Source organism: Boleophthalmus pectinirostris, unplaced genomic scaffold (genome assembly GCF_026225935.1).
Source record: "Boleophthalmus pectinirostris isolate CB_2022bp ecotype Guang Dong unplaced genomic scaffold, ASM2622593v1 HiC_scaffold_2, whole genome shotgun sequence".
NCBI classification, from domain to species: domain Eukaryota; kingdom Metazoa; phylum Chordata; class Actinopteri; order Gobiiformes; family Gobiidae; genus Boleophthalmus; species Boleophthalmus pectinirostris.
Window position 1 is genome coordinate 19,202,128 of NW_026571152.1, and position 26,502 is coordinate 19,228,629.

General features: G+C 37.9%; 1 protein-coding gene across 1 annotated transcript in view; it reads right to left on the reverse strand.

The window, feature by feature from the left end:
• Positions 1-26,502, reverse strand: part of cadps2 (Ca++-dependent secretion activator 2) — a 249,958-nt gene that overhangs the window by 7,244 nt on the left and 216,212 nt on the right. Inside the window, 4 exon segments of the mRNA XM_055155697.1 lie at positions 319-423; positions 11,264-11,371; positions 23,098-23,181; positions 23,988-24,062. Of these exon segments, the coding sequence (XP_055011672.1) occupies positions 319-423; positions 11,264-11,371; positions 23,098-23,181; positions 23,988-24,062 (372 nt within the window).

Sequence of the window (26,502 nt, forward strand, 5' to 3'; positions counted from 1 at the left end):
AAGCTTGTGAATGTTGAAATTGTGAAATACAATTTAAGTATCATTATTAATAGAAGTGGAGGCTGTTGAGAAGGGTATGCTTTTGTGTGTTAACATTTTGATTGTTATAGTTAAACAATTTTCATAACACAGTTCTTTACACTTTCTTCACATATGTCATAGTAGCAGGACAGAAGTACTTTTAAGTGTGGTAGAAGCAGTTATAGCTGAACTCTCTCACAAAATCTATTTTAATTACCCACAGTATACAACATCTTGAAACCCCCCCTTCACTCATTTCACAGGAGAACACAAAGACTATTTATAATGGCACGTTACCTTGACGATTTTAATGAGGGTTTTGAGCTGGTACATGTGAAGCTGCAGGTCCAGTCGGTCGGTCAGCCACACACAGATGGACTTCATAGAGGTGGTGTACCATTGCTGTAAAGACAAAAGATTAAAAGATTACTAAAAAGTATATGGACAATGCTTTATGTTTTGATGTCATGTACTTGATATTGTTCAAGGTTCATGGTGCCTCTTGAAAATATATATATTTTTAAATACATATCTAAGATTCTTTTACTTTTACTTAATTTTTTAGCTAACCACATTCTTCGGGTTCACTTCAATCATCAATGCAAAGTCTCAAGTATACTACTCAAGTTCTTTTTGTATGTGGGGTCACTTCTACAGATCTGACCTGTAACTTGGCCTGGAGGTGCCACCTGCTTTCCTCAATAGATAGGTTTAATGCAGCATCGACACGTTCAAGGCAAAGCAAAAACAACTTCATAGAGACAAGGAAGTCGTCAAAAGTTACATAATGCACCTTTAAATGAACTTTATGTAAGATTTCATATTTAAATGTATGAACCTGACCCATTTATCTACACAGAGATGATGTAAACATGTTAAAATTAAATATATTTTTACAGATAACAAGTGTAAAGCTGATTTATTCTAAATTACAAAAACATTGTTTATGTCCTAATTTGGAGTTTCGGTTCTCAATCCAATCAGAAAACTGAATCAGCCTCACATTTGGTTTGCCAGTAATAATGTTGAAATCCAGTTGGTTTAAACCTACTCTAAATGGTCACAACCTAAACCCGAGCACCTGCGGTCATCCTGAGTCAGTGCTAGTGCAGCCTCTGCAGCTCAGAGGTCCTGGAGGTTCTTTCACATGAGGCCTGGCCTGTTCATATACTGAGAATGAGAAAATGTGTCCGTCATCTGGCCACAGGTTAAGGCACAGTACAGATACATACATACACTTCCTTTAAAGGTGAAGCAATAGTATTATTTTCTAATATGTTGCGTTTAAAAAATATATTTTTAAGTGCAAATACTTACCATGGGATAGAATAAGGCATGCAAAGACCATTTAGGATGAGCAACTCAAACAAGAAAAGCTACATGCCTGGAACTAATCCTGCCTGCGTTTAATCTGCGTGAGCATTCCCATTGAAAGCTAAAACGACTTTGAAACACAAAATTGTTCATATTAGTTTGACATGAAAAGATCAAATTGCCGTAGCTTCAGAGCAGAAAAACAAGCTGTTTTTACCAAGCTAAGTGAAGCCTCCACATCGTAAGTGTGGTTCTGAATGTTATTTATTTGTGCAAAGTAGAGTTAGATGGATTTTTAGACCTGACCTGGAGCACCTCTGCAAATTCAGCCTGAAAGCACCAACAAACCAAGAGGGGGAAAACACAACCTCCAATGTGTCATCCCTTAAAAAGCACATAAGCTAGCACTATATTATGCTAATAGTGTCAGTGCTGTTTTATAGACAACCAGAGCTAATACAAACATTTCTTTCACAGAGTTCAAATGAGCACGTCTCGGTAGCTGGCGGACACCGAAAGAAACTGTTCAAAAACATCATAACACGAGGTTAGAGCACACGCGGAAAACTCCAAAAGGGTCAAACGTTTATTTATTCAAAGGGTTTTTCTGAATGTTGCGCGGGCGAAGGATGGCTACGCTAGCTAGCTGCGCGGCTTTGACCCCCGGCGACGTTTCGAAAAGCATCTTTGTGATTCTCATTAAATGCTCTTCCCTTCACACCTTATACTCCACGGGCCAACAGAGACCCGGAAATCAAACGCTCCCTATTCTAACCTGGAGTAGCGTCGCTGGTAATGGTAAAATGCGCACGCTGGGTGGTTTTATTCAGCTAGCAGTCAGACAAGAAAGCTGAAGGTGATCGAGATGACATTGTAATTACCTATAATATTCACATGCGACGCTAACACAAGACTTAATTTCACACGGTTAAGAAACACAATTAGGTTCCAATTCCAACTGAGAAAAAAAACGTGGCAAAGGTGGATTCATGCACTTGACAAAAGCTCCAAAAACACGCTGGCGGTCACGCAGAGGTCACGCACATACCGTATTCCATTTCCCTGACCTGTCTTGAGAACGTCTTTCAGTAATTATATCACAAAACCCTGCACATATTTATCGATGTCCTTCATAAGTTGAGTGTAAGAAATGTGTGCATGTCGAGCTATTCAGTTGTGGCTATACAGACTAATGCTGGAAATGTCTAGCTGCATAAGAAAGAAATGTATTGTGGGTTAAAGCTGCCATACAAAAAAATTTATTTTAAAAGTTGTGGGGCAGATTTTTTTGTTCAGATTTTGCAAAAGGAATCAAGAGTTTTAAATTCTTGTGCTTTTTTTTAAGTTGATAAGACTTGACCCATGTTTTAAAGACTTGACCCATGTCTTGACTAGTGTATCTGGACTGGCGTGCTTTTGAAATACAGCTATTTAAGTTTCAAGGAAAATGTTGAATGTCACCAGTAAGTGCCACAGAAAGTAATTTTGCACTGGTAAAGCATAAATGAGTTCACATTTCGCCCCTTCATCTAAAGTTGAAGAACGGGGTGTAACTTAAATATGGTAAAACATATCAGTGAAAATTTACTATTGTGAGCTTTTAGTAGTCAGGGTTCGTCGCCTATTCTGACATCCTTTCATTCATTTAGACGTGCTGGTTTTTGGACACTTTTTAGTCACCATATCGACACGTGCATATTTAGACTGCTGTCCATGGTGCTGAATGCAGAAGATCGATCAATTGGTAGGCAGATAGATATAGTTCAGCTTTACTGACCAGCTTTACTGATTCCCAAGGGAAAATTCAGTATATAAAAGACATTTAAAAAATTGTAAATGTATCTGAGCCACGGCTTGTGGTTAGTTGCACTCTGCGCCTTGTGGCGAGCTGCTTGTCTGACTGCTCTACATTTCCGAAGTCACGGAACCACCACAACCTTCATTTTTTAGATATGGTAGGCTAAACTATCACATTAGTTCTTTATGTAGACTACAAAGCTCCATATCCCCCGACAATCTCGGAGATGATCACAGCCGGTGAGGTGAAATTGATTGGGAAATACACATTCAGACAGTCTTATGTAGGCTAATGATTTTATTATCATTTTCCAATGAATTATCTTTTTTTTTAAAGTTAAAATTAGGACTAGAAGGCCATTTTGATTTTTTGATTACCCTGAAAAATCACGCAGGAATCAGTCAGTTTTCATTGTTCGTAGGTCTTTATAGGCAAATTAAAGCCACTGCCCCTCAAAGATCTAGGACAATAATAGGTAAAACATAATATAGACCAGGGGTCACTAAAAGGCAGACTGCAGTCCGAGTCCAGACCCAGACAGGGTCAGTCCAATTTTCCCTGTACATCTGTTCCCCAGGGAAACATCAGTATCTCAAATTTTGAAAGATACTGCTGTTCCCCATACCTCGGTTTCCCAGGGGAACAGCGGTACCTCCTTTTGTGAAAGGTACTGATGTTCCCCGTTAACACTGCGAGCTGTCCTCCATCCTCAGAAGCACTGAGTTTGGGTAACGGCAGCAGCCAAGAGCGGTAAAGACACGGGACGGGATTGGGGTTTTGTGCGAGCGTGTTGGTCAGATAGGTCCAGAGGCTCCGTCCTCCATGTGCTGGTTCTAGCAGTGTGCAACTGACTTGGGTCCAAGCTGTTCTGTGCCATCCTCTGTGCACTGCATCTGTGCGGCAAAAGCAAGAATGTGCTGTGAACTATGGGTCTCGCTGGCTGCGAGGTCTTTCAAAGCATCTGGACAGAAGCGTGAATCCAGTTTGGTTCATTACATCTTGTTCTGAGCGCCCCGTCCTCCGCACACGTGGTTCTTCCTGGGGAAAGTGCTTCTCAGGTCGAGGCACCTAACACCACTCTTCGCTTCAGCTCATCTGAGCCCGGCCTGAACCAGAGCTGCTCCTGCTGGTTCAGGACTCTAGTTTGGATCTAGTCCAACTGTAGCATTTCTCACTCTATTTTAAATGCAGTTCATTTTATAAGTTGAATCAATTTAATAGGGCCTATTCAGTTTAAGCCATTTTCCCACTGTCTGATATCCTATGTGGCAGTATTCTCTGATCAAGGTGTATGGAGTTTAAAAACACAGTAGAGCACTGTGGTTTAAACTTCATACACCTTCAGTGGAATTATTTGGATGATTTCAGTCCAGGAATATCCAATTTCTACTGAATAAAAGTAAAGGTATAGCTGTTAACATGAAAACAACTTAATGACATCAAGAGAACAGAGCATTTTGAGCTTTGGTGATGTAGACAAAGATAATAAAGGGTTACTCAAAAATGCGGAAATGAAACAAAACATAACTCTGGTGTGGTCCCAAGCAAATTAAATGTTCTGAAAGTTTTTTGCCCAAACTTTATCTGAAAATAAAAAAATAAAAAATGAAAGTATTGGACATCCGCCATCTGAGTGTGCAATGCATTTTTCCATATTTTAGGTTTTTGAGGCAGTAACAACATTCTAACATGACTTAAAGCTCATGAGTCAATTTTGTGTCCTTTCAATGACACACTTTCACCCTATTAAATAATCATATGTGAATAGAACAGGTTAAGTTAAATTTTGCATTTGAAGGGTTTAGATTTGCCATAGGAGTGGTTTGGTCACGCCCCTCACATTGCAGCACCAGGTTAGACTCATTTTTGATTCTTTGAGGCGATTTGGATTTGTGCCATTCTTCCACCTGCTCTCAGCTAAATGATGATTTAATGATGGCTCTGTGGCTGTTTAAAGATGTGGAAATTGAAAACGTAGAGGCTCCCTAATTGAAATGATTAGCGGAGGAGAGGGGGCATATGTGAGGGAGTATTATCAACATGAGCAAACTGCAGTGGTCACATTTAGGCATTTGTCCTTTATAATTTAGTAAAATATATATTTAAAGGTATGAAGTAAAAAAAAAATCCTACCAATGCTTGTAAATTAACCAAGACAAAAAAAAACCATCATGTCTTGTATTCCAAATAGCACATTACCTAAATTTTACCTCATGTGCCCCAATATCCAATCTTTACATGTATCTAAAGTACACAAACTGATATGATTAAAGATGCTCTATATAACTTTTTTGCTTGGAGGCTCACCACCTGCCCGTCTCCTTAAATATGTTAACACATAGATAAATACTTAATGTTTTATTTTTGATAATGCTAGAATGTAATATTCCACAATATGGCATTAAACTTATTAAAGGTGAATTGTGCAACTTCTCTGCTGGAGGGTCCACCTACTAATGGGAAAATAGATCAATTAGGCTAATATTACAGGGCACCTATTCAGTCTAATGTATTCACTAATATAACTTGCCATTCGTTCTCCAGTGTGGTAGAGGCATACACAGTAAAGCTTCTGGTGTGAATGGCCCAACTGGCTTCTCTTATTATTATATGTGTAATATGACAAAAGCAAAATCAATTCTTATTGATTTTTATTTATTTATTTATATTAAGATCAGCAGCAATTTTCCTATGTGCACTGTGCAACTTTTCTGGTGATTGTTATTGCTTTACCTGGAATGTTCCATGTTATGACCTTAAAAATTTCCATCAAGTATTTATTCATTACAGGTGTTTCTCTTGCTCACAAATACAATAATTCTTTCTTTGAATAGGGGCGATTCTCCACAGATCTGAATTGTAATGTAGTGTAGTGCTGTAACCTGCTTGTCTTCTTGTCATAGATACATTTAATCTATAGTGTGGGACATTCTAAATAAAGCAGTAACATTTCCATGGAGATGGACCGTCCTGTAGAAAAGTTACACAGTGCACTTTTAAGACAGATATGCAACATTTGAATACCCAACGGTAATAATTAGTCTGGGTATAAAGTTATATTATGCCATTTTATAAAAGTATGACTACTGTAGATACAAGTTTTATCGGTATTATAAAATTATAGTGAATACGATTTTCACTTCCACCACCCATCCTTACATCATATTGATGGCTAAATTCTATGTACAACTTATTGACATTAAGGGCAAACTATAGACTGCAATGTGTCAATAGCCTTTGTCAAATGTGTAAATGTTACAGGTAATGGTTTTTCAATCACCATTACATAACTGCACTTGATCAATAAATAAACCAATGTGTGCCAACAGCCAAAAACTGTAGTACCGTTCCTCAGATTAAATGATGTGGAGAGGAGCCTAGGACTGTCCACTGCTTCATCTGTCTTATTATGTGGACCCAATGGTACTTCGTGTCATAACAGCACCCCCCGAGAGAGAGAGAGACACCCAAATAGGCTGAAGGTGGACGCGAGCATGCTCCCTCTGAGATGAACGAGGCCTATACTGCACCCACGTCCCTCCTCCATCATCTATAGCCTCCAATACCTCCAATATGAAGACGACTAAATGAACCTCAACTGGGTCACATTACTGGATAAACAGTACAAGAGCATGAGAAGTGGTAGAGTGGACAAATATAGTATTGTTACTTGAGTATAAAGTAGTAGTAAAAAACAAAAAAGTAATCACTGAATAATTACTGTTACTTTACTGATACTGATATTTTGACTGGAACATCTAATTTAGGTTTGATTAAGTAGTATGACAACACAACTAATAAAATGTAAGAATCTGAGTACTCAAATACCAGTATAGTTTCCGTAAAACCATAATACTCAAGTTATGTTGTGGTAGAAATACTTATTGATCCAATAAATTGTGTAGGTAAGGCATCCATGAGTTTCAGAGCGATAAAAATGAGTACTACTGTCGTAACAGAAATATTCTATTTTCTGTAGTGTCAAAAGTTCTCAAAATGGCACCTATATTATACCTGTGTTGTGTTAAACTTAAATTTAAGTCTATTTTCTAATAGTTATTTATCTTTATTTCAGAGTGCCTATTTCCATTTTCTTGCTGTTGAACTGCATTGTAACTTTGGAATTTCTCCATCAAAGGACAAATAAAAGTTATCTCATCTCATTTTGAAGAGTCCCATACCCAACATTTTGTTTGTTTCATTCACACGTTTAACACAAATCCTGCATATTTAGTTCTTCTCTTAAACAAAAAAACACTCCATACACCTTGTCTAGGATCATTTGGATAATTTCAGCTCTGGAATTAATCTAGGTCTATCAAGTAAACAAAAGTACACTTGTCAAAACTACTTCAAGCTATTTTCGCTCTCTCTTTTTTGCAGGGTACTTAAAACATTATGAGCCAAGCCCAAGCAGAATACATATGATTGAAATAAAAGCAATAATTCAACTCCGAACTCCCCTCCCCTGCTTGTATTGCCGTAGTGACAGGCGGCTCCTATAAGCTTCAATGTGTGTGTGCTGTTACTTCTTTGTTCTGGGCTAAATTTGTGATCAGGTGTGGAGTGAGGGGCTCCGGTCACCTCGCTCGCGGTGCATGACTGTGAGCTTGTCGGATCCATTAAAGGGCCCCCACTCCCCCCTCTCCCCTCCTCCCCCCTCCTCCGCCCCCTCCACTACACGTCAAATTCAGACCTCCGCAAATGGAGCTACAGCCACAACACTGAACTCTCCAAGGAGGCACGCGTCCACCAGGCCCGGCTTCTCGCTGTTAATGTATAGTACCACACTCAGGGTATCTATCGACTCAAAAATACGGATAAATGGTTGGGGTGTTTTGATAAAAAGGTACCTCCAGGGGTCTCAGAGTGAATTTTAAAGCCCTTGGAATGACATAAATACATGGCAAAAATCTGTATGTTATTTATACTTCAGTAATCATTCAGATGTAACACAGGATGTAAATAGGTGGACAACACTGACGACACTACTTCACAGAAACGGCAGTGATTAAGTGGTCCGAGAGATACTTCAAAATCCCACTCACATCAGGGCATATTGTTGTGTCCTTGGGCAACACACTTCACCTGCCTTGCTTGCGTATGAATGTCAGAGTGATGGTGGTTGGGGGGCAGATGAGGCAGATTAAGTTGGGTTTAAATCAAGGAGTGTAGTGAGTGGTCAAAATCAAAGCATTATTCTATTTTCTATATTGTAATTCAGTCCTTTTGTGTTTACTGTAGCTCTACATTCAAAAGCAGAGACCCACTAGAGGGTGAAATGATTCTAACTGCATGAATTGTGATATAAATATTGTATGATATGATATGATTTTTTTTCATACTGCCCACTCTTACAGAAAGTATCAGATATTGACTTCCAAATATCGGTTCGGTCGGACATATAAATTCATGTAATAAAACTATTTACTGGTCACAAGCTGGCCAGAAAGTCTCATAATGTTTGAACTTTTATTTATACAAAGCTGTTCTGCTGCATGACACATTTGGATCAGTTTTTTTTTTTTTTTAAGGAAATAAATGCAGTTTTCAGTTTCTGTACTGTTATCTGTTGATATCAGATATCCTGACAAATTAATGTTCATCTGAATAACATTTAGCAGATAAGGCGTCTCCCCAAAAGGAACCCATGCCAAAACAATAAAGCAGATTGAAAAGAATTCTTAAAGATGGATTTTTGAAATTTGAATAACAGACACCTAAATAAGAATGCAATTTAAAAAACATATATATATAAACATATATATATTTTTTAGTTGACGTTCTATATTTGAAGACCACAAACTATACCTCTGAATCCTGCCCTGCGCTTGCTGCTGGAGGAAGCGAACAGCGTGAGGTGGGGCTGGTTTGGAGTGAGTTTTTTGGCCCATGCTGAGCCAACCTGAGGAGAGCGCTGCTTCCTAAGTGATAAACAGGTCAACACGAGGCGCCGCTGTTTTCATCCTCTGCAGTGACCCGCTGTTCCATACTGACAGTAACAAGTCCACACGCACACATACGCACATACACACGCACATACACACGCACATACACACACACACACACACACACACACACACACACGCGCGGAGCTAGGACTATTTTTAAAGACGCCATTTTCACACGCCTAAACGCTCCAATGATGAGACAGCCTTACACTTTATTCCAGAGGTGATAAAGGACTAAATGTATTCAGGGGCGTCAGCTTCCAGTTTATAGGCATTTTGATGACATTGCACAATTCAAAAGATATAATATTTTATTTTGCTTTATTTTCAGCTGCTCTTTTTGCTAATTTTATATGTATGTCTGTATCAATATCTATTTCCATATACATTTTCTGATATATCTCCTACCTTGACTATTGCTACTATTGTTACTATACTATGGCAACTTCAAGTTAGTAGTTAAATTTTGGGACAAGAACAAGATGAATGCTGATACCAAAGCACAATGTGTAGATACAGAGACAAACAATTAGCCCTAAATTTCATAAAATTATAGTATGCAATCCATCCTTACTGCATTACACCTGACATTAAACAATATCGTCTGTAGTATGGTTGGTTGTCTTTCACATTTTGTAGGAAAGCAGTTAAAGCTATATGTGTGTTTATATTTTGTCTTTATATATTTTTTGATCCATACAAGAGCCATAAGTATCAGACAAAATGAAAATACACTTTGAGTTAGAGCTTTATGGGAATCAGATCAGAATGTGCTGAGATGCTGCATCATACACTCGAGTGAAGTTTGTGGGCAAATGGAGACGAGCCGACAGCACACACAATATGAGCTTGTTTGGGAAAGTATCCAAAGACCCTGCTGCTTCTGTTTGTGTGAGCACTCCCATTTACCGCTCTGAGTGTCCTTATAAAGATACGCCACAAACTATGAGGAGGAAATGGAGAGACGCAGAGCAGGCTGCCGACTGCTGGGCTCCACTGCACAGGAATCAGGCCAATAACCACAGCAAAACCAAATGTAATGTAGTGCAGTCTGACAGAGAGTGGGGTCTATTCTGGAGGAAGGAACTTTGAGAACTCACTTGATTTAAGTTTTTGGTAGCTTTTTAACTTTGAGTGTTACTGTCATTGTGTCCTTGAGCAAAGCACTTCACCCGTCTCACTTATGTATAAATGTGGTGTGTGAGTGAGCTTTGGTGGTGACATGGGTCGATAAGACAGTGCAGATTGGCAGGCTCGCTTCCATCAGTCTACCTTAGGGCAACTGTGGCTGCAATCATAGACTGTATGAAGAAGTGGACTACGGGTCAAATGAAGCTCATGATGCAGTTATAGGAGAAAATTTGTAGCCTGGTTCGATATTAGGATTAGAAATGCATTTACGTAAAAAACTGCTAAATAAAAACACCAGAATCATGTAGAGCGGTTTAATACGAACATTTTAAAACCAAAATGACAAGGCTCACTGCAGCAGTTACAAAGAGAGGGGTGATCATTAAACTCAATTAAAGTTGATGGAGCTAGAAGTGCCCCCATGGACCCTTACACTATACAATCTTTGGCTACAATAGTAATTCACCATTAATCCAATGTAAACCATCTTTCAGGGGTTCAGAAAAGAGGTATTGTCATGGGTTTAAGCTTCCGCTAAATATTTTATGAACTTTTATTCATTCAAAATATATGATCTTTTGTTGAACTGATAAATGCTATGGTTGCTAATGATCACTCTGAAACCCATGGATGTGCAAATGTGTACCGTATTTTTCGGACTATAAGGCGCTATAAGGCTTGAGACTGATCCCTTAGCCCAGGCATCCATGATCCACTGGCAGATCGTGGCTTAATTCGCCCTGTGTTGCTTCCCTGTCATGGTGAATGTGTATTGTGAATGTGAGTGGAAAATTTAAGTTTTTTTGTTTTGTTTTTTTTCTATGAGGAGGACTCAAATATACACTGAGTAATAAGGTGTTTAATGCAGCTTTGCCACATTCGTTTATGTTTAACAGAAACGAAAGGCACACCGGATTATAAAGCACACTGTCGATTCTTGAGAAAATTAAAGGATTTTAAGTATGCCTTATAGTCCGAAAGTACGGTATATCAGAATCTTGCAGTTACCATTGGATCAGTCTTTCACTATGATAAGAGTAATACTTACATCAAAAACCTTCTCAACGTAGAGCTCATCACTGACACGGTCTCGGATGATGTCTTGGTTTTGACGCACAAATGTGATGTAAGTGTCCGCCACGTCCATCCCAGGTTTCTAAAGGAGAGACAGATCCAAGCTTCAGACAGGGACACTCCATCAACAACACACACTATGGTCAGTATAAGCCACAGGACAAAGAGCATGCTGTGTGAAACATCAAAACCAAGAAGTCTATTGACCAAAACGAGATAAAAATATATATACATGTTGGGTTATTTTTCGGGTGGGGGTTGTATGCAATTAACCATTTTCAAAAAGAGAATCATCTAAAAAGTAATTTCAGTATCTCTTATTACTAGCCATGTCACAAACAAAAACTGACATGAAGTTCAGTATAAAAAAATTGTAAGGCCCATTCCTCCATATGAAATTCTCACATGTAAATGCAACCTACTGGGACTAAATGCCACAACAGATTTATCCAAATGCAATAATAGTTACATTGTCCTAAATATAAGACATATTGTGCTTGAGCCTGCTATATAGTTATAATTTACAACACTTGTGTATCTTCATGCTATAATTTGCACATTTTAAATCGCAATAATCATCTAAAACAATTGATTGACAATAAGGCGTCTTGAAAATAGGTGAATTAAGATTGCTCAAACATGCACCAATCACTCCAAATACAACTTCAAGAGGTACACAAGAAGAGGAACTAACTACAACATGGTTGAAATGTCTTAAAAGTTGATATTAGGTTCACTTAAAATAAAATAATAGGATATTTAAAAACTCTGTTCCTAATATTTAATAATAACACAGAGAACCTTAGGTAAAGCTGCACTGTGGAACATTGCACCATGAGAAGGGAACAAACCCCTGTCCATTCACCCTCGTGCTGTCGGCGCAGATCACCAGTGTAGGGCCAATTGTAATTGCTTTGACATCTTTCACACCCGTTTTTCAGAGAGCCAGCGTGTGTCAGCCCTGGGGGTGGGGTTAGAGAGGGAAGTGGTGGACGAGGGAGGGGTGCAGCAGATCATTCAGTCCCCGTGGAAACAGCACACTGACACTGAGACTGAGATGGGAGCAGGCTGGCTTTGACATAAGCATTTAGAGAAAACATTAAAGGGGACAGCTTGCCGTGTTCACCTATGGGAGTACCTGTACACAGGGAGATTTAAAACAAGACTGGGGCCCATTTTACTCTATTTTCTGATCCATGTTATAATGTTCTCATAACCTGGAATTGTGTTTTGTTTCATTCACACGTTTAACACACATACCATATTTAGGCTGTGTTCTTCGCTCAAACTGAAAACATTGGAATTGCCAACCTCTACAACACTAAAGGTAAAAGATTTGCCTGGCATCCAGAATACACATTTCTTCAATACTTTACGAAGAGTCTACAGTTGGGATCAGAGGCTCTGGCCTTGACTGGTTTAGTTTATATCTCCTAAGGAGAGAGCAATTTGTATTGGTCAATAAGAGACCCTCATCATGTTCCCCAGTCAAAAATGGTGTGCCTCAGGGCTTTGTGCTTGGGCCAGTACTTTTCTGTTTATATATGCTCATACATCATAAGGGGCCTTAATACAAACCTCCACACAGTTATGCTGATGATACTCAGTTGTATGTGTGGGGGCTGGATGCTCTTGTTTAAACTGTCTCCAATGAATACAAACTTCCACAGTGAAATTTCTGACAAGGACAAATAATAAAGAGCACATAACTTCTGTATTTGCATCCCTTCATTGCCTAACAGTTAAAGCTAGAATTCAATAGAACTGACTCTTAACAAATCTTAACAGTTTCACTTCTTCCTAGATTTCAAATCTTCATGTTTTACACTTGTGACCTTTTTTATATTTTATTTTCATCCTGTTAAGCGCCATGAGAGCACGATTGTGTGTGAAAAGCACTGTAAAAATAAATGTATGTATTATCCTGATTATTCGATTATTATACAGTGCTGTAATAAATGAGAAATAGTTCATGTTTGTAGAAGTATGGTACAGTTTCTTTTATATAAGACAAAACATTTGTTTGATTTATAGAATTCTGATTCTTAGACTGCATTGTTTAAGATGAGAAATTGAAATGAATTGAGTGAATGAATTTAATGCATGAGTGATACTGAGCAATAAGAGATAATATTTTTACTTCACAACTTCCCACTGTACTACTTAAATTTTAAAAACTTCAAAATATAACTTTATGAATCTCACAATGGAAAATGAGTAAACATAACTCTAGCTATCCAAACTTAATTATTGTTTCATTCTGAAGGCCTAAACTACACCTTACACAACCTCTTCAATCTCTTGACATTAAACAGCGAGTGCTAATTATGATTCCAACACTAGACTGGAGACTTTGCCTTGTTTAATTAATAGAAGGAGTAAACACTGCTGTTTCCTTGACCAGATGTGTTCAATGAGACAGAAAAGTCAAGTGTAATTAATTATAAGTTTAGTCTGTACCAACTATTGTAGCTTTATTGTGCATTATTTAGCACTACTCTAAAAGTGCCTTTTGACATAATCTTGATTTTTCTTTTTAATAGACCCAAGGACTCCTGTGTAAAACTACAATGCATATCATTTATTTATATTTGTTAAAAAAAAAAATCCTCAATTGCATTTTAATATCCTGGATGACTATTCACTATGCACCATCAGGTTTAGTGACATGTTGCTAAAATTACTCATGTAACCCTGTGGTTTAGCGGTTAGCATTCCAGCCTCGCAGTGAGAAGGTTCTAGGTTAGATTCCTGGGCTGAATAGGGCCTTTGTTTGGAAAGTTCCTCATGGCATTAAGATATCTAGTTTTTATTTCTGTATTGGTGTTTTTGTTGCTCTCAAAAATACCTTAAAAAACATGCATTTTTCTGGGCACAGGATTATTTCTCCACAGAAGATAATCTGTAACTTGGTCTGGTGGTGACACCTGTTCATTTCTATTCATAAATAATAATGGCACAATGAACACTCAGTAATAATAATGCATTAGATTACACGGCCTCACTTTGCAATTTCATGCAGTATTCATTCACTCAACACTCAGGAGTGGTAAACTGCTACTGTAGCCACAGCCGCCCTGGGTCAGACTGACAGAAGTGAGGTTGTTGGTCTGTGTCATCGGCCCCTCAACCCCCACCAACACTCAAACACTACTTTCACTAAGCAATCCCACATTGTTTCCATACTAAGCAATGTGGGATAAATGTCTTGCCCAAGCACACAACAATGTGGCCAAAAAGTACTTAGGAAGCCCAGAATGATAATCTATTATAATCTATGATGCTTAACCTCCAGTGACAGACCACAACCCTCAGATCCTGTTTATTGTAATTCAGATGGACCAGAACATGACCAGTACGAGAGGAAAACCTTCAGGTCGTGGGGTTAAAGTGGGGTCAGACAGCTCCGGGGGGATGAGCTTGGAGCCTGGGGTAAGAGAGAGGGGTCAGATCTGTGGTTCCGGGCAGAGGGAGAGACTGACAGGACAGGCTACTGCAGAAGAAAGGTGCAATCATGGCCACTCTTTGTCCACATTTTGATCTATTTAGTACAGATGTCATTATGTTGGTTTACTTCAGCACATGTGTCAAAACTGAGGAGAGGTTCAGCAAGTCAAAGTGACAGACAGCTCTACGTCAAAACATTCCTTATGATCCCCGGTGACACATTTTGATCTGCATGCTTAAATCTAACTAACATAAAATACATTTATCAAATTAAAGTCACAGTATGTGACTATTTACTCAAAAAGAGACTAAAATACAAGCATGTATTTTTCATTTTGGTTGCGTGTATTGCAATATGCGTTCTTACTGTGAATGGGCTTGCACTCCAGCTGGTTTAGCAGGAAGCGGGCACTTGGCAGTTGCCAACACTAACAGCAGCAACCTCTGGGAATGAAGGCGCCTGATTTGTCTGTTATTAATGTTCATATATTAATTTTCATACAAAAAAGCAAAATAAAAACACCAGGATAATGTAGATTAATATGAACATTTTAAGGCCAAAATGACGAGTCTGACAGCAGCAGTTACAGAGAGAGGGGCCAGAGTCAATGTCCATGCTCACCTGTTTGGAACGCAGCAGCTAGCAGGTTCGCTATGCCCATTTATATATCCAGTCTATGATTTAGATAGGATGATTATAATTAAAATGTATTAATATAACACAATAATGTCTTTGCTGTTTTGTAGTGCAAATAAAATTCAGATAACATTAATATAAGTATTATACAAACAATGACCAATTCCCAATGTAACAACCAATAAATAACCAATCTGCCACAGTCCCAAACATTTACTGTTCCAGTATTTCAAGTTTATATTCCATAGATGTATTGTTTTAATAAATAAGCACTTAAACAATATCTTCATGGAGACAAGTAGGTGGCCGACCACTCACTAGAAAAATTACAGTATACCTTTAAATGCATAGGACTTAAAGCCAAAGTATGTAACTTTTTTTGCGCAAAAATGACAAAAAATAATAAAAAGCATGTTTTTTTTTTTTTTTTTTTTTTATTGCACTGACCTGCAAACAAAAACCTCAGTCATACTTGGTTTCCATGGAAATTCTATTCCTACACACTTCTACAGGATGGCATAAAACTTATCAATCTCCATGGAGAATGTTTCCAAGTATGGTTTTAACTTTTCATTTTCATAGAATCATGCAGGGGACGTGCCAACTCTAGAAAGTTACATTACTAATAATAAAAGATTTAGAACATCAATGGCAAGCAAAGTGATAGATATGCTTCAACTTGTGTAACTTGAAAATAATTGTATATTGCGACAATGGGAATAAAAAGCAGAGTACAAGTTGAGCCAAATACTTTCCATCACCTGTGCATCTTTTTTAAGTAATGTACTAATTATTTAATCTTCTTCAAAGTAGACATATGCAGTTTATACATGTCTGCTACAGTTCTTGCGTGGCAACATTTCTGTGGGCCTTGTTGTCACTCGAGGCATTGGTTTTGTGTGTTTCCTCCTCCCCCTAAGCCCAGACTCTATCACGCTCCTCTCCTTTCTCTCATCTGACGAAGTGACAAAGCAACCTGACACATCGGACACATCGGCACAGATCCAGACCAAGAGATTAAGAGTTTAACATGAGAGAACAAGAGGGAGAGAGAGGGAAGGACAGAAAGAGATAGAGATAGATACAGAGATAGAGTGACAGAAAGACAGACAGAAAGAGAGATACACAGAGAGAGAGATAGAGTGGTCCTTAAATTACATGTTTATTACCAGATTACATAGATTTTGAAAAGTTAAGGCCAGAGCAGAGTTTATAACAACATACAACAAATAGCATGCTAACCACGCCACTTCTTACTTCTGTGTAATAACATTTTGCAGTACCTACACTTAAGTATAACTACTCTAATCATATCAGCTTCTACTCAAACACAAATCTTCCCTACTCTTAATAATGGCTTTTTAGCTACTTGTCAGACAGACATCAAACCAAGGTGAAACTGGATTTGATGCCTGGAGATGCAGGGAGAGGCCGAGGTGATGGACAGATAGTGCGGAGGAGGGCAGTCAAATGGCAGCTAATTACAGCCCTGAACCACTGTGTTTCCTGTCTGAGCCGAACACGCTGGTGCCAGGTGCTAAGGTGTGGCCAACAGAGCCTCTATAATCCGCTCATAATGGAACACTCATTCAAACTCAGCACATCGCAGGTTGTTATTTACTTACAACAGCAAATGAAAATTGAGTCTGGGAAATTTGCCCCAAGAAATACACTGTAGGGACAATGGCAACAGATTTTGAGAACACATTGTAATTAGATTTAAGCATTAAAGGTGCACTGTGTAACTTTCTTGTTTCTATGGAGATGTCATTGCTCTGCTTAGAATGTTCCACAATATGACAATAAACAGATCTACCTTCCATTTATTCAATCACAGGTGGTTTTATAGCTCAGTATACCTAGAAAATCTGGCATTGTGACAGATCTAACCTGTAACTTGGGCTGGTTTGGTCTCCATAAAGGTATAATGGTTTAATCCCATACTATGGTACATTCTGGACAAGGCCATAACATCTCCATGGAGAAAAGCAGGTGGCAGACCCTCCATCAGAAAAGTTGTGCAATGCATCTTTAACAATAACAAATATAACACTTTTGAGAACTCAGATCAGTTATTCAGTCCACACCCAGTCATAAGTTATGGCCACAGCTACCTTGGGGTAGACTGACATAAGTCTGGCTGCAAATTTGTGCCATCAACCCATACACACTCAATCCATACATTAACAAGGTGGGTGAAGTGTCTTGCTCAGGGACACAACAATAGTATGCACAATTGGAACTGGGGCTGAATGTCCACTTTTGTGTTGTAATAGTATGGGAAGTGCTTATCCTTTATCATTTAACTGATTATAGAGTCATTAGGGGTCATTTGAGTTGATTGAACTACAATACATGTAACTACAAGCCTGTGATGCAAGCATGCCAACTACTGTGCCAACTTCAAGCTACTTTGGAATATGTATTTGAGAAATTCTATGAGATCAAAATGTAAAATCCTTATTTGTTATAATTTCCCACCAATCTCCAACTAATGTAGGGTTTGTTACACTGTTAATGGGTTGCCTGACCAGCCAGCCCCAGTAAGGTCTGAAACCGGATAATTCTGGGTGAAAATCCTCCATCTAAACTTGAGATGATCCAACCACAGCCATTCATTTGTATCAGGTGTTTCTCAAATGTGGAAGACATCTCCCCTGCAATTTTCTCATATCATTCAAAACAAAATATATCACTTTTTTACCTGAGATATGTAATAATTTGGTGCTATGATTGGTGATTCTGCAAAATCCATGCTGTTACTCAGTCCTTTATGTAGTTTTTTTCCCTGTAAGTGTGAGCAGCCATATTTATTTTTGATGTAAATGTACCAATGCCTCTCTCTGATTGGTTAATCTGCCTGTCAGTCACACCCTGTGAAATCAGGGAGACAAGACTATAGCTCCAGGTCCATTTGTGTTTGTAAAGTTTTGTCAGAGCGTGTGGTTCTGGCTGGGGGGTCATTAAAATGATAATTTAAAAAACTATGGTTCTATAAAATTGTAAAAAAAAATTAAAAAAAAAATGCCTCTGCTCTTAGCAGTTGTGGTTCTTCCTCACAATAACAATAATTACAAAATTGCTTCACACTTTTTGTTGGTTTTAGTTCTAACACATCCGCTATTGTCATGCCCTCCTGTTTTCTCTACAAAACCACTTACACTGGCACAGCTTGGCCTTTGTCACCGCACTGTTAACTTGCTCATGCCAAAGGTAGCGCCAAACTACCCCCAAGCCTTTGAAAACATGTCTTAGGTGGAGGTGGGGAGTAACATGACAAAAATATCCCACGAGGAGAGAGCTGTGAAAAAGGTGTCAGTGCCTGGACTCTCAGTAAATATAGCAGGACTCAGAAGCCTGTTAAGACGCTGCCAATGTTTGTATGGTTGTGTACTCACAGCATATGTTTGATATAAGGATCGGAGCTGTCAGTCAGGGCTGTATTGGCGGATGGCATCGAGTAGATTAAAAAGTGAGGGTAGCAGTTGGAAACTCATTTAAAACATTATAGGAACAAGTTGTTGTTACATGTTAAATTCAAGTAGAGTTTATAGTCCCTTCTGTAGGTGTAGGTTGAGGTTTGCTTTAGACTTAGTCAAAATACATTTCAAAGTATTTCAATATTGCACAACTACATTTTTAAAGAGCCTATATTACACTATTTTCGGATCCAAGTTATAAAGTTGTTTCCTCATCACAAACATACGTTAAGTTTTGTTTTGTTTCATTCAACACACAAACCCTGCATATTTAAGTTGAATTCTTCTCTCAAATGGAAGACCCTGTGTTCCACCTTCTGATGACCACAGTCCATACATCTTCTCTGGAATAATTTGGAATTTCAGTCCTGGAATTGCCAATCTCTACTGAACAAAATATAAAAAGTAGCAGTTAACTTGAAAACTACCACTACATGACATCCCAAGGTGGAGCAGAGCATTTTGAGCTTTGGTTATATATACACACTAATAAAGGATTGCTCAATCTTGTGTAAATAAAACAAAACACAACTCCAGGTATGTTTTTGAGGAGGTAACATCATGGCTAAAAGCTTACAAGAGTCAATTTTGTGTAATATAAGACCTTTAAAGTATTCTTCCCAACACTATCAACAGCATAGTGGACACCAAACATCCTCTATAAAGGTGCGCAGTGTAACTTTTCTGTTGAAGGGTGGTCTACCTGCTTGTCTCCATAGGGATGTTATTGCTTTGTCTGGAATGTTCCACAGTATGGCATTAAACTCGTCATCTCTATATAAACATGCAGGTGGTGCCATGAAGCCAGGTTGCATGCTGCAGTTCTGTGGGGAGACCTGCTCAAAAAAATGCATGTTCTTCATTGTACTTTTTCAGCAATAAAAACACCTGTAATTGAATCTATGTAAGATTGAATTTTATGCCATATTATGAAAGAAATTGGGATACTAATATAAGCATGTTGTAATGAATGCATTTTGATGGTAGAAAAGTGTTAGTCTGATTCATCAGCCGATTTCACTTTGTGGAAACTGTCTGACCTCGCAGCATTAGGATACATTTGCTTGACAATAGGCAGGTACTTTTTATTTAAGCAATAGCTGTTATTTGGTTGTGATGTATGTAATGCGCCGGAACACTCAGTGGTGTCCAAGTAATTGCCGGCACAACAGCAAACAAAGCTGATTGGCCAGTGCGCGGTCTGCAACTTCCGGGGTTCTTGCAAATGCTCTAGTGTATTCCGATTCCTAACCTTAGTTGCTGGAGAGAAATGAAAGTGAGTGGAGACACTAGGTGGCGCCAGCCAGGCTAGAAAAGTACAGAACAAGTCTGGCAATGATTTATGAACTGCACCAGATTTCTACCCATGACGTAACAATTTGGAGAAAACTGATTTCTGAGAGCAAAAGGACCTCATTAATAGAATTAATGAAAGAAGCCTGAATTAACCGACTGTAATTGTAACTGTACAACTACATGTATGTTTTTGGTGAGAGAACAACATTTTTAGAGGCTAGAAAATGTACATTTTGCATAACGTGTTTTTAATTACAAAACAGACGCAGTGGTAGCAGACTGTTAAAAGCATAATGTTTTTGGCTGCAATTGGGGGGGCGGGGCCAATCTGCACAACAACTGTAAGCCCCGCCCCCTCTTCACCTGTAAAAGAGGCTTACCTGAGTCAGGTTTCTCTAACACAAAGGAGCAAAAGGCCCAGGTAGCGTTTACATTATAATTTGAGGACAGAAGGACGAGGGGCTGGGTAGGAAGTCTAAAGAAGAATCAGAGAGCATGATGGGATTGGATTAGGGAGGTTACATGAGGTGGCCTTTTTCACACGCTCAGGATAAAACCTACACTGAGTCTACTGATGATTTCATATTGAATAAATTGCTTTAAAATTGTAAAATTATTTATAGCTTTATATTTTAAAAAATCACTGCATATAATTAATAGGCATATTTTTTATCCCCATGGCAACACTTGACATCTATTTTTAGTTTCCAGTTGACAGAATTATTAATTATGAAATCGGATAAGCTCAGGTATATTTAAAGAAAAGGTGCTCCAAACTGGTTCACACCTACAATACAAACCTTGGTCACTAACTGATACGAATTTTGAGACATCCAGGAATACAATATTATAAGCAAGAGAAAAGAAAACAACTGGACTTTCAAAAAGCTAGTAAATCCAGTTATTTTCGTTACATATATTGCAATTATTCTACATATTATTTGAGGCTTTAATATGGTACAGTGAGTGATAGGAGTGACTGCAAGATGTCTATTCCTTCAGTGGTATTAAACTTATCTATGACACCTTTGAGACAAGCAGGTGACCCCAACGCTTCCACTGTAATATAACATATGATCAGCAAGTCTAATGCAATACTGTGTAAAATGACAGGCAAAACAATAGCATCTCCATACAGACAAGCAGGTGGTGGACCCCCTCCAAAAAAGTGACATATTGCAACTTTAAGTGCTTAAAGTTTTTTGCCTGGGTTCAAAATGTTTTTTTTCTGATTCAATTCAAGATAAGCTATGTGCAAGTGTAGAAAGATAGTTTATTTCACTATTTAGCTTAAAGAAAATATACTAAAGTTAGACAAAAATACCAAGAAATGAGTCCAAAAATCTAGACATAAGAGCTGAGCTGATCTAAAATAAAAACAACTCAAATTAAGATCAACATTTGGAATTCCAGTGATTTGAACTCAGACAAATGGTTGGTGCTAAAAGCTACAAGTTTAAGCACAAAAGCTCTTTATAACTGCAAAATATCTTTTCCTTTTCAATTGGACTTAATCCTGAAAAACACAAATATATCAACTCTCAATGGACATTTTATTAAGGAAACGCCAGGAGCACTTTTAAGACATGAAGACTTTTAGGAACCCAATTCACCGAGGGATTTTACTTTGTTAATTTTGACGCACTAATCACTGTTTGCAAAATGGGGGGGGTCGCCTCTTTGGGTCACATCTAATTTAGATTTAAAAAAACAAAAAACTATCCATCCTCTTCACACCTTTTTCGATGCCAAACCTCGTCACCTCTGCTCCTTTATCTCCCTGCGTCATCTCTTCCAGTGTTTTGGCCAACGCTGCAATCTTAAGATGCTACGTGCCAGTCAGGCGTTCACCCGTTCAACGCTACACCGCCCACAAAGTGACACTTCTCCGAGGACGAGGGAGCAATTAATTAGGTGCGCGCCGTGATCTCGAGAAAAATGCTCTTTATTCTTCGTAAAGGTTTGACTAAACGTGATGACGAGGGCTGGCGGATTCATCAAAATGGTAATGAAATTGCAGTTTGAGTGCTCGCAATTAGAAGCTGTTTAGGTAATGCAGAGAAATATCTTTGGCAGAGAATCAAACCTCTTGTTGTATATGGGGTCTTGTTATGTATAAAACTTGACAATTCTATGGTTTAAGCCTCTGGAAATATATTAAAGATGCACAGTGTAACTTTTCTCAATAGTCTTTACTGCTTTTCCTCAAAGAGTGGCATTAAACTTGGCTCTACAGAGACCAGCAGGTCAAGTTACGGGTCATATCTGAGGGGCTATTACACTCACAAAGTCTTTTTTTTTAAATACATTTTTTAAGCAGACCCCCCTCCAGAAAGTTACATAGAGCACCTTTAAGAAATGCATAGAATTCTTAGATACGGTAAGTTAAATTTATATTCCAGTCTTATCTCAAATGTTTATGCTTCTAAAAGTGTTTGAATCTACCAAAAAATAAAAAATAAAAAATCTTGCAAAGTGTATCAAAATGGGGACTCAACACTGAACTAAGACTACATAAGGACTAGAACAGGACTAAACTGAGTCTACTTCAGGAATAAACCAAGGTAAAATCAGAAGAACGCCTCCCCCATACTGCAAATAGAATGTTTTGCTCAAAATTGTTCAGCCTAACTGATAATGAATTTAAATAAATGAATAAATAAATGGTATGAATCTGTAAAAACAAGTGGGCATTTTGCATTTTTCAAGTTAGTTTGAATGTATGAAACAAGACAAACATGGTAACCCACTATGACTACACATATCATGAAAACTCACGGGAACTTCCACATATTTGGCGGCAGCTTTGACCTTTGATGAGGGCAGAGAAAGACGAGAAGAGATGAGAAAGAAGAGGAGAGGAGAGGGAGAAAAGGAGAGTAAAAGTAAAATAGTGTCTGGTTTTAGTGAGCGATCAGTAACAGTGTGGAGTTTAACAGGAAGACTCACGGTGAAGGAGAGGAAGGAGGAGAACAAGGTCCCCTCATCATATCTGGAGAGTTTGGACAAAACGCCGTCCAGAACTGATGAAAACTGTGAAGAAAACAAAGGAAACTGGTCAAATCGGTGACACTTTTCAGACATATTTACTTGAACACTTGTCAAAAAAAGTTATTTATGAAGAGAAGAAGATCTGAGCTTCAAATGTACGTCTTCCCAAAATGTTTAAGACAAGGAAGTAAACCTATCTGGATAATTTACTGTAACAAAATGCAGATTACACTTTACTTCTAGTTAATTAAGGGGTTATAGTTAATAGTTTAAGTAGTCCCTAAGCCTGAAGCATTCTTAATAAACTATTATGATTCAGTCCTTGTTCAGGCTGTATTTAAGACTAATTACACATATCATAAACTGTTACCAAATCAAATAATGGTGATTTTCTTTAAATTCATAAAGCACATATTACAAAACTATCAAAATGTCTTTTAATTATAAAAAGAACCAGGAAGGATTATAAAAATGCTAAATATATTCAAAAGAACATCTAACTATACATTATAAAGAAATTGTAACACCTTTAAGATGATTTAAAAGAAATATAACCACAAAATCTCATGTGACTGATCAGAGGGACCGTGATCAGAGAGAAATGAAATGATTTTGCTGTTTAAACGTAATTTTTATAATCTTACAACTACACAAATCTGAAAATAGTCCGATTTTGAATGCACATGTAACTGTACATTGTAGAAAATAAGTCATTTACAACCAGTAGGATTGAAAAGATGGAAAAGAATGACAACACTGTAAAAAAAAAAAAAAAAGAAAAAAGAAAGAAAGATAATACAAAACAATAAATAAATAAACAAAAGAAAATTCCGTTGAGTGGGCGTTACCTTCGACACCAGTGAAGCTATCATTTCCTTAAACGTGTCATCTATTAGCACGTCAATTTTGGAGTGGTACTGTTGCTAAGGGACAAACAAAAATAACATTTATTTAACTCAGAAAAAACTTAAAGCACAAAAGCAAAAATTCCTCCTTCCCTTTAAGACACACACATACAGGTACACATAGAGATACACATACAGATACAGATACAGATACACATACAGTTACACATACACATACACAGCAACTCCTCTTCCCTCCCCCTTCCCATCCGCGCAAAGCTGGCGAGTTAAGCAGCTAATAGGACCATTATGTCCCTGAATGGAATTCCCGTTCGGCGGAGGAATTCGAAGGATACTTTTTGTGCGATGAGGCCGACAATTAGAGCAGCCTTGTGCGCTCTCCAAAGCACTGGTCCAGCTGCGAAGACCAAAGACTTCACACAAGATTCAATTAATACGCCATTTTACGTCCCGTTCGCCTCCTCCCTGCCCCCTGCTCCCGAAAATGTGAAACATATTCGTGGCAGATTTTCCCTTGAAGGAGCTGGCTAAATAGGCTGGTTGTGAGCGCTGAAAGACCAACAGCTTGGGAGTTCATCTTTTACCGACAATGCCCTTTTCACGAGATGTCTAAAGCACCCCCAAATTAAAAAATTTCCATCAACAAAGCCCGAGATCGCTGACAAATTGCGGGTCGGGGGAGGTCAGCGTCGCCAGGCCCAATTTTTTTCTAACCCCTTTTTAAACCACAAAATGGCAGTTCGCTTTTCAAATCTTCCTGGCCATTCTTGAGAGCTGTTTTTGCCCACTCTCGCCTCAATTAACGCGCTTTTGGATGGCTTTCCCGACCCCAATAGAAAAGCGAGGGAGAGCTGGGAGGTTGTTCAGTCTTTGCCACATGTGAAAAGGACAATTATTGGTTTGAAAAACATTTATACGAAGGCTGAGTTGAGGCTACTTCAGCAGTGTTGGCTGTTTTTGATGAGGGACAATTGAAGGCAAACTAAAGTGATGCTATTTTCACCAAAGATAAACTTCTCCATAAACTTCAAACTTGGCACAGTATTGGAACGTTTGATACTGTAGTTAATATGTGTAGGGACTGAATGGAAAATGCAATGTTAAGTGGTTTTGAGTGTCCAAGAAGTTAGATATGAATGTCTTATAACAAAGCAATGGTCAAAACCAGTAGTGGAACGTAACGGGGTAAAAGTAGCAAAGGTATCTGTACTTTACTTACTTACTTTTTTACATTTACTTCACTACATTTGAGTACTAGAGATTTTTAAGTGGATATTTTTACTTTTACTTCACTACATTTGAGAGACAGTATCTGTACTTTCTACTCAGTTAGATTTTTGAACAGGTCTGAAATGTAAAATTATTTTTTTATTATTGACCTGCTGAAAAGGCTGAGGGGTTGTTTTTTTTACATGTTCATACTTTGAACAAACAAAAATATAGGAAATGTAGGAATATAATATAGGAAAAACTGAACAAAATTCAGCACAACTCTTAATCAAAATCACTACATTTTCCTCAAACCTCAAAATCTGTGTGAAATACTTTTACTCTTTACATTTTAAACTGATACTTTAATAAAAAATGTTTCAGAAGAAGCGCTTCCTGGACCTCCAGAGGATAATACACAGTAGATCCAACTCAGTGGTGCTCTTTGGGAAGGGAAGTCAGTACAAAGATGCAAAAAAAAAAAAAAAAAAAAAACCCAAGGCACTCACTGGTTCAAAATAAAATGCCTTTATTAGTTTACGGCATGTCTTAATGGACAACTTAAAAAGTCCCGACGTGTTTCAGCCTATGGCTTTCCTCAGGGGACAAACATCCTGTTTGTCCCCTGAGGAAAGCCTTTTTTTTTTTTTTTTTTTTGCATCTTCATATTTTTTTTTGCATCTTTGATACTTTAATAATTTTACTTAAGATGATTTTTTCATGTGATACATTTACTTTTACTTGAGTATTCTTTTTTTCTCTCTGGTATCTGGACCTTTACTTCAATAACTAGATTGAGTACTTCTTCCACCACTCAGGATGTACTCAGTATTTTTGTTAACTTAAGTAACGAGTTAAAGTTTTGGTCACACTTCAAAATGAGTTTATAGTATGCTTTATGTTAACAATATTAAATTATTGGAATATTTTTCTTGTGCATCTCATCATATGTGTTATTTTTTCTCATTTTTGCAGTCTGTCCTTATGTATCGTCTTTCAGTTTACATTAACCCACAACACTTTAGAGTTACTCTTACTACTTGAGAAGTATTTCCCAAAGCTTTTTTTTTTACCCTTACTCAAGCAATTTCTTAGACTTTTTGGAGTCCTACTCAAGTACAATTTTTGACACAATTCTGATTGCCAGATATAGTTATTGTTTTACTTGACATAATTTCATGAACCAGTTTGCCAACAGAACTTTATTCTCACCCACACAATAGACTTCCCTGAATCAAATTTTAAAAGTTGCTAAAAACTAAAAATTTAATTACAATACAGTAAACCA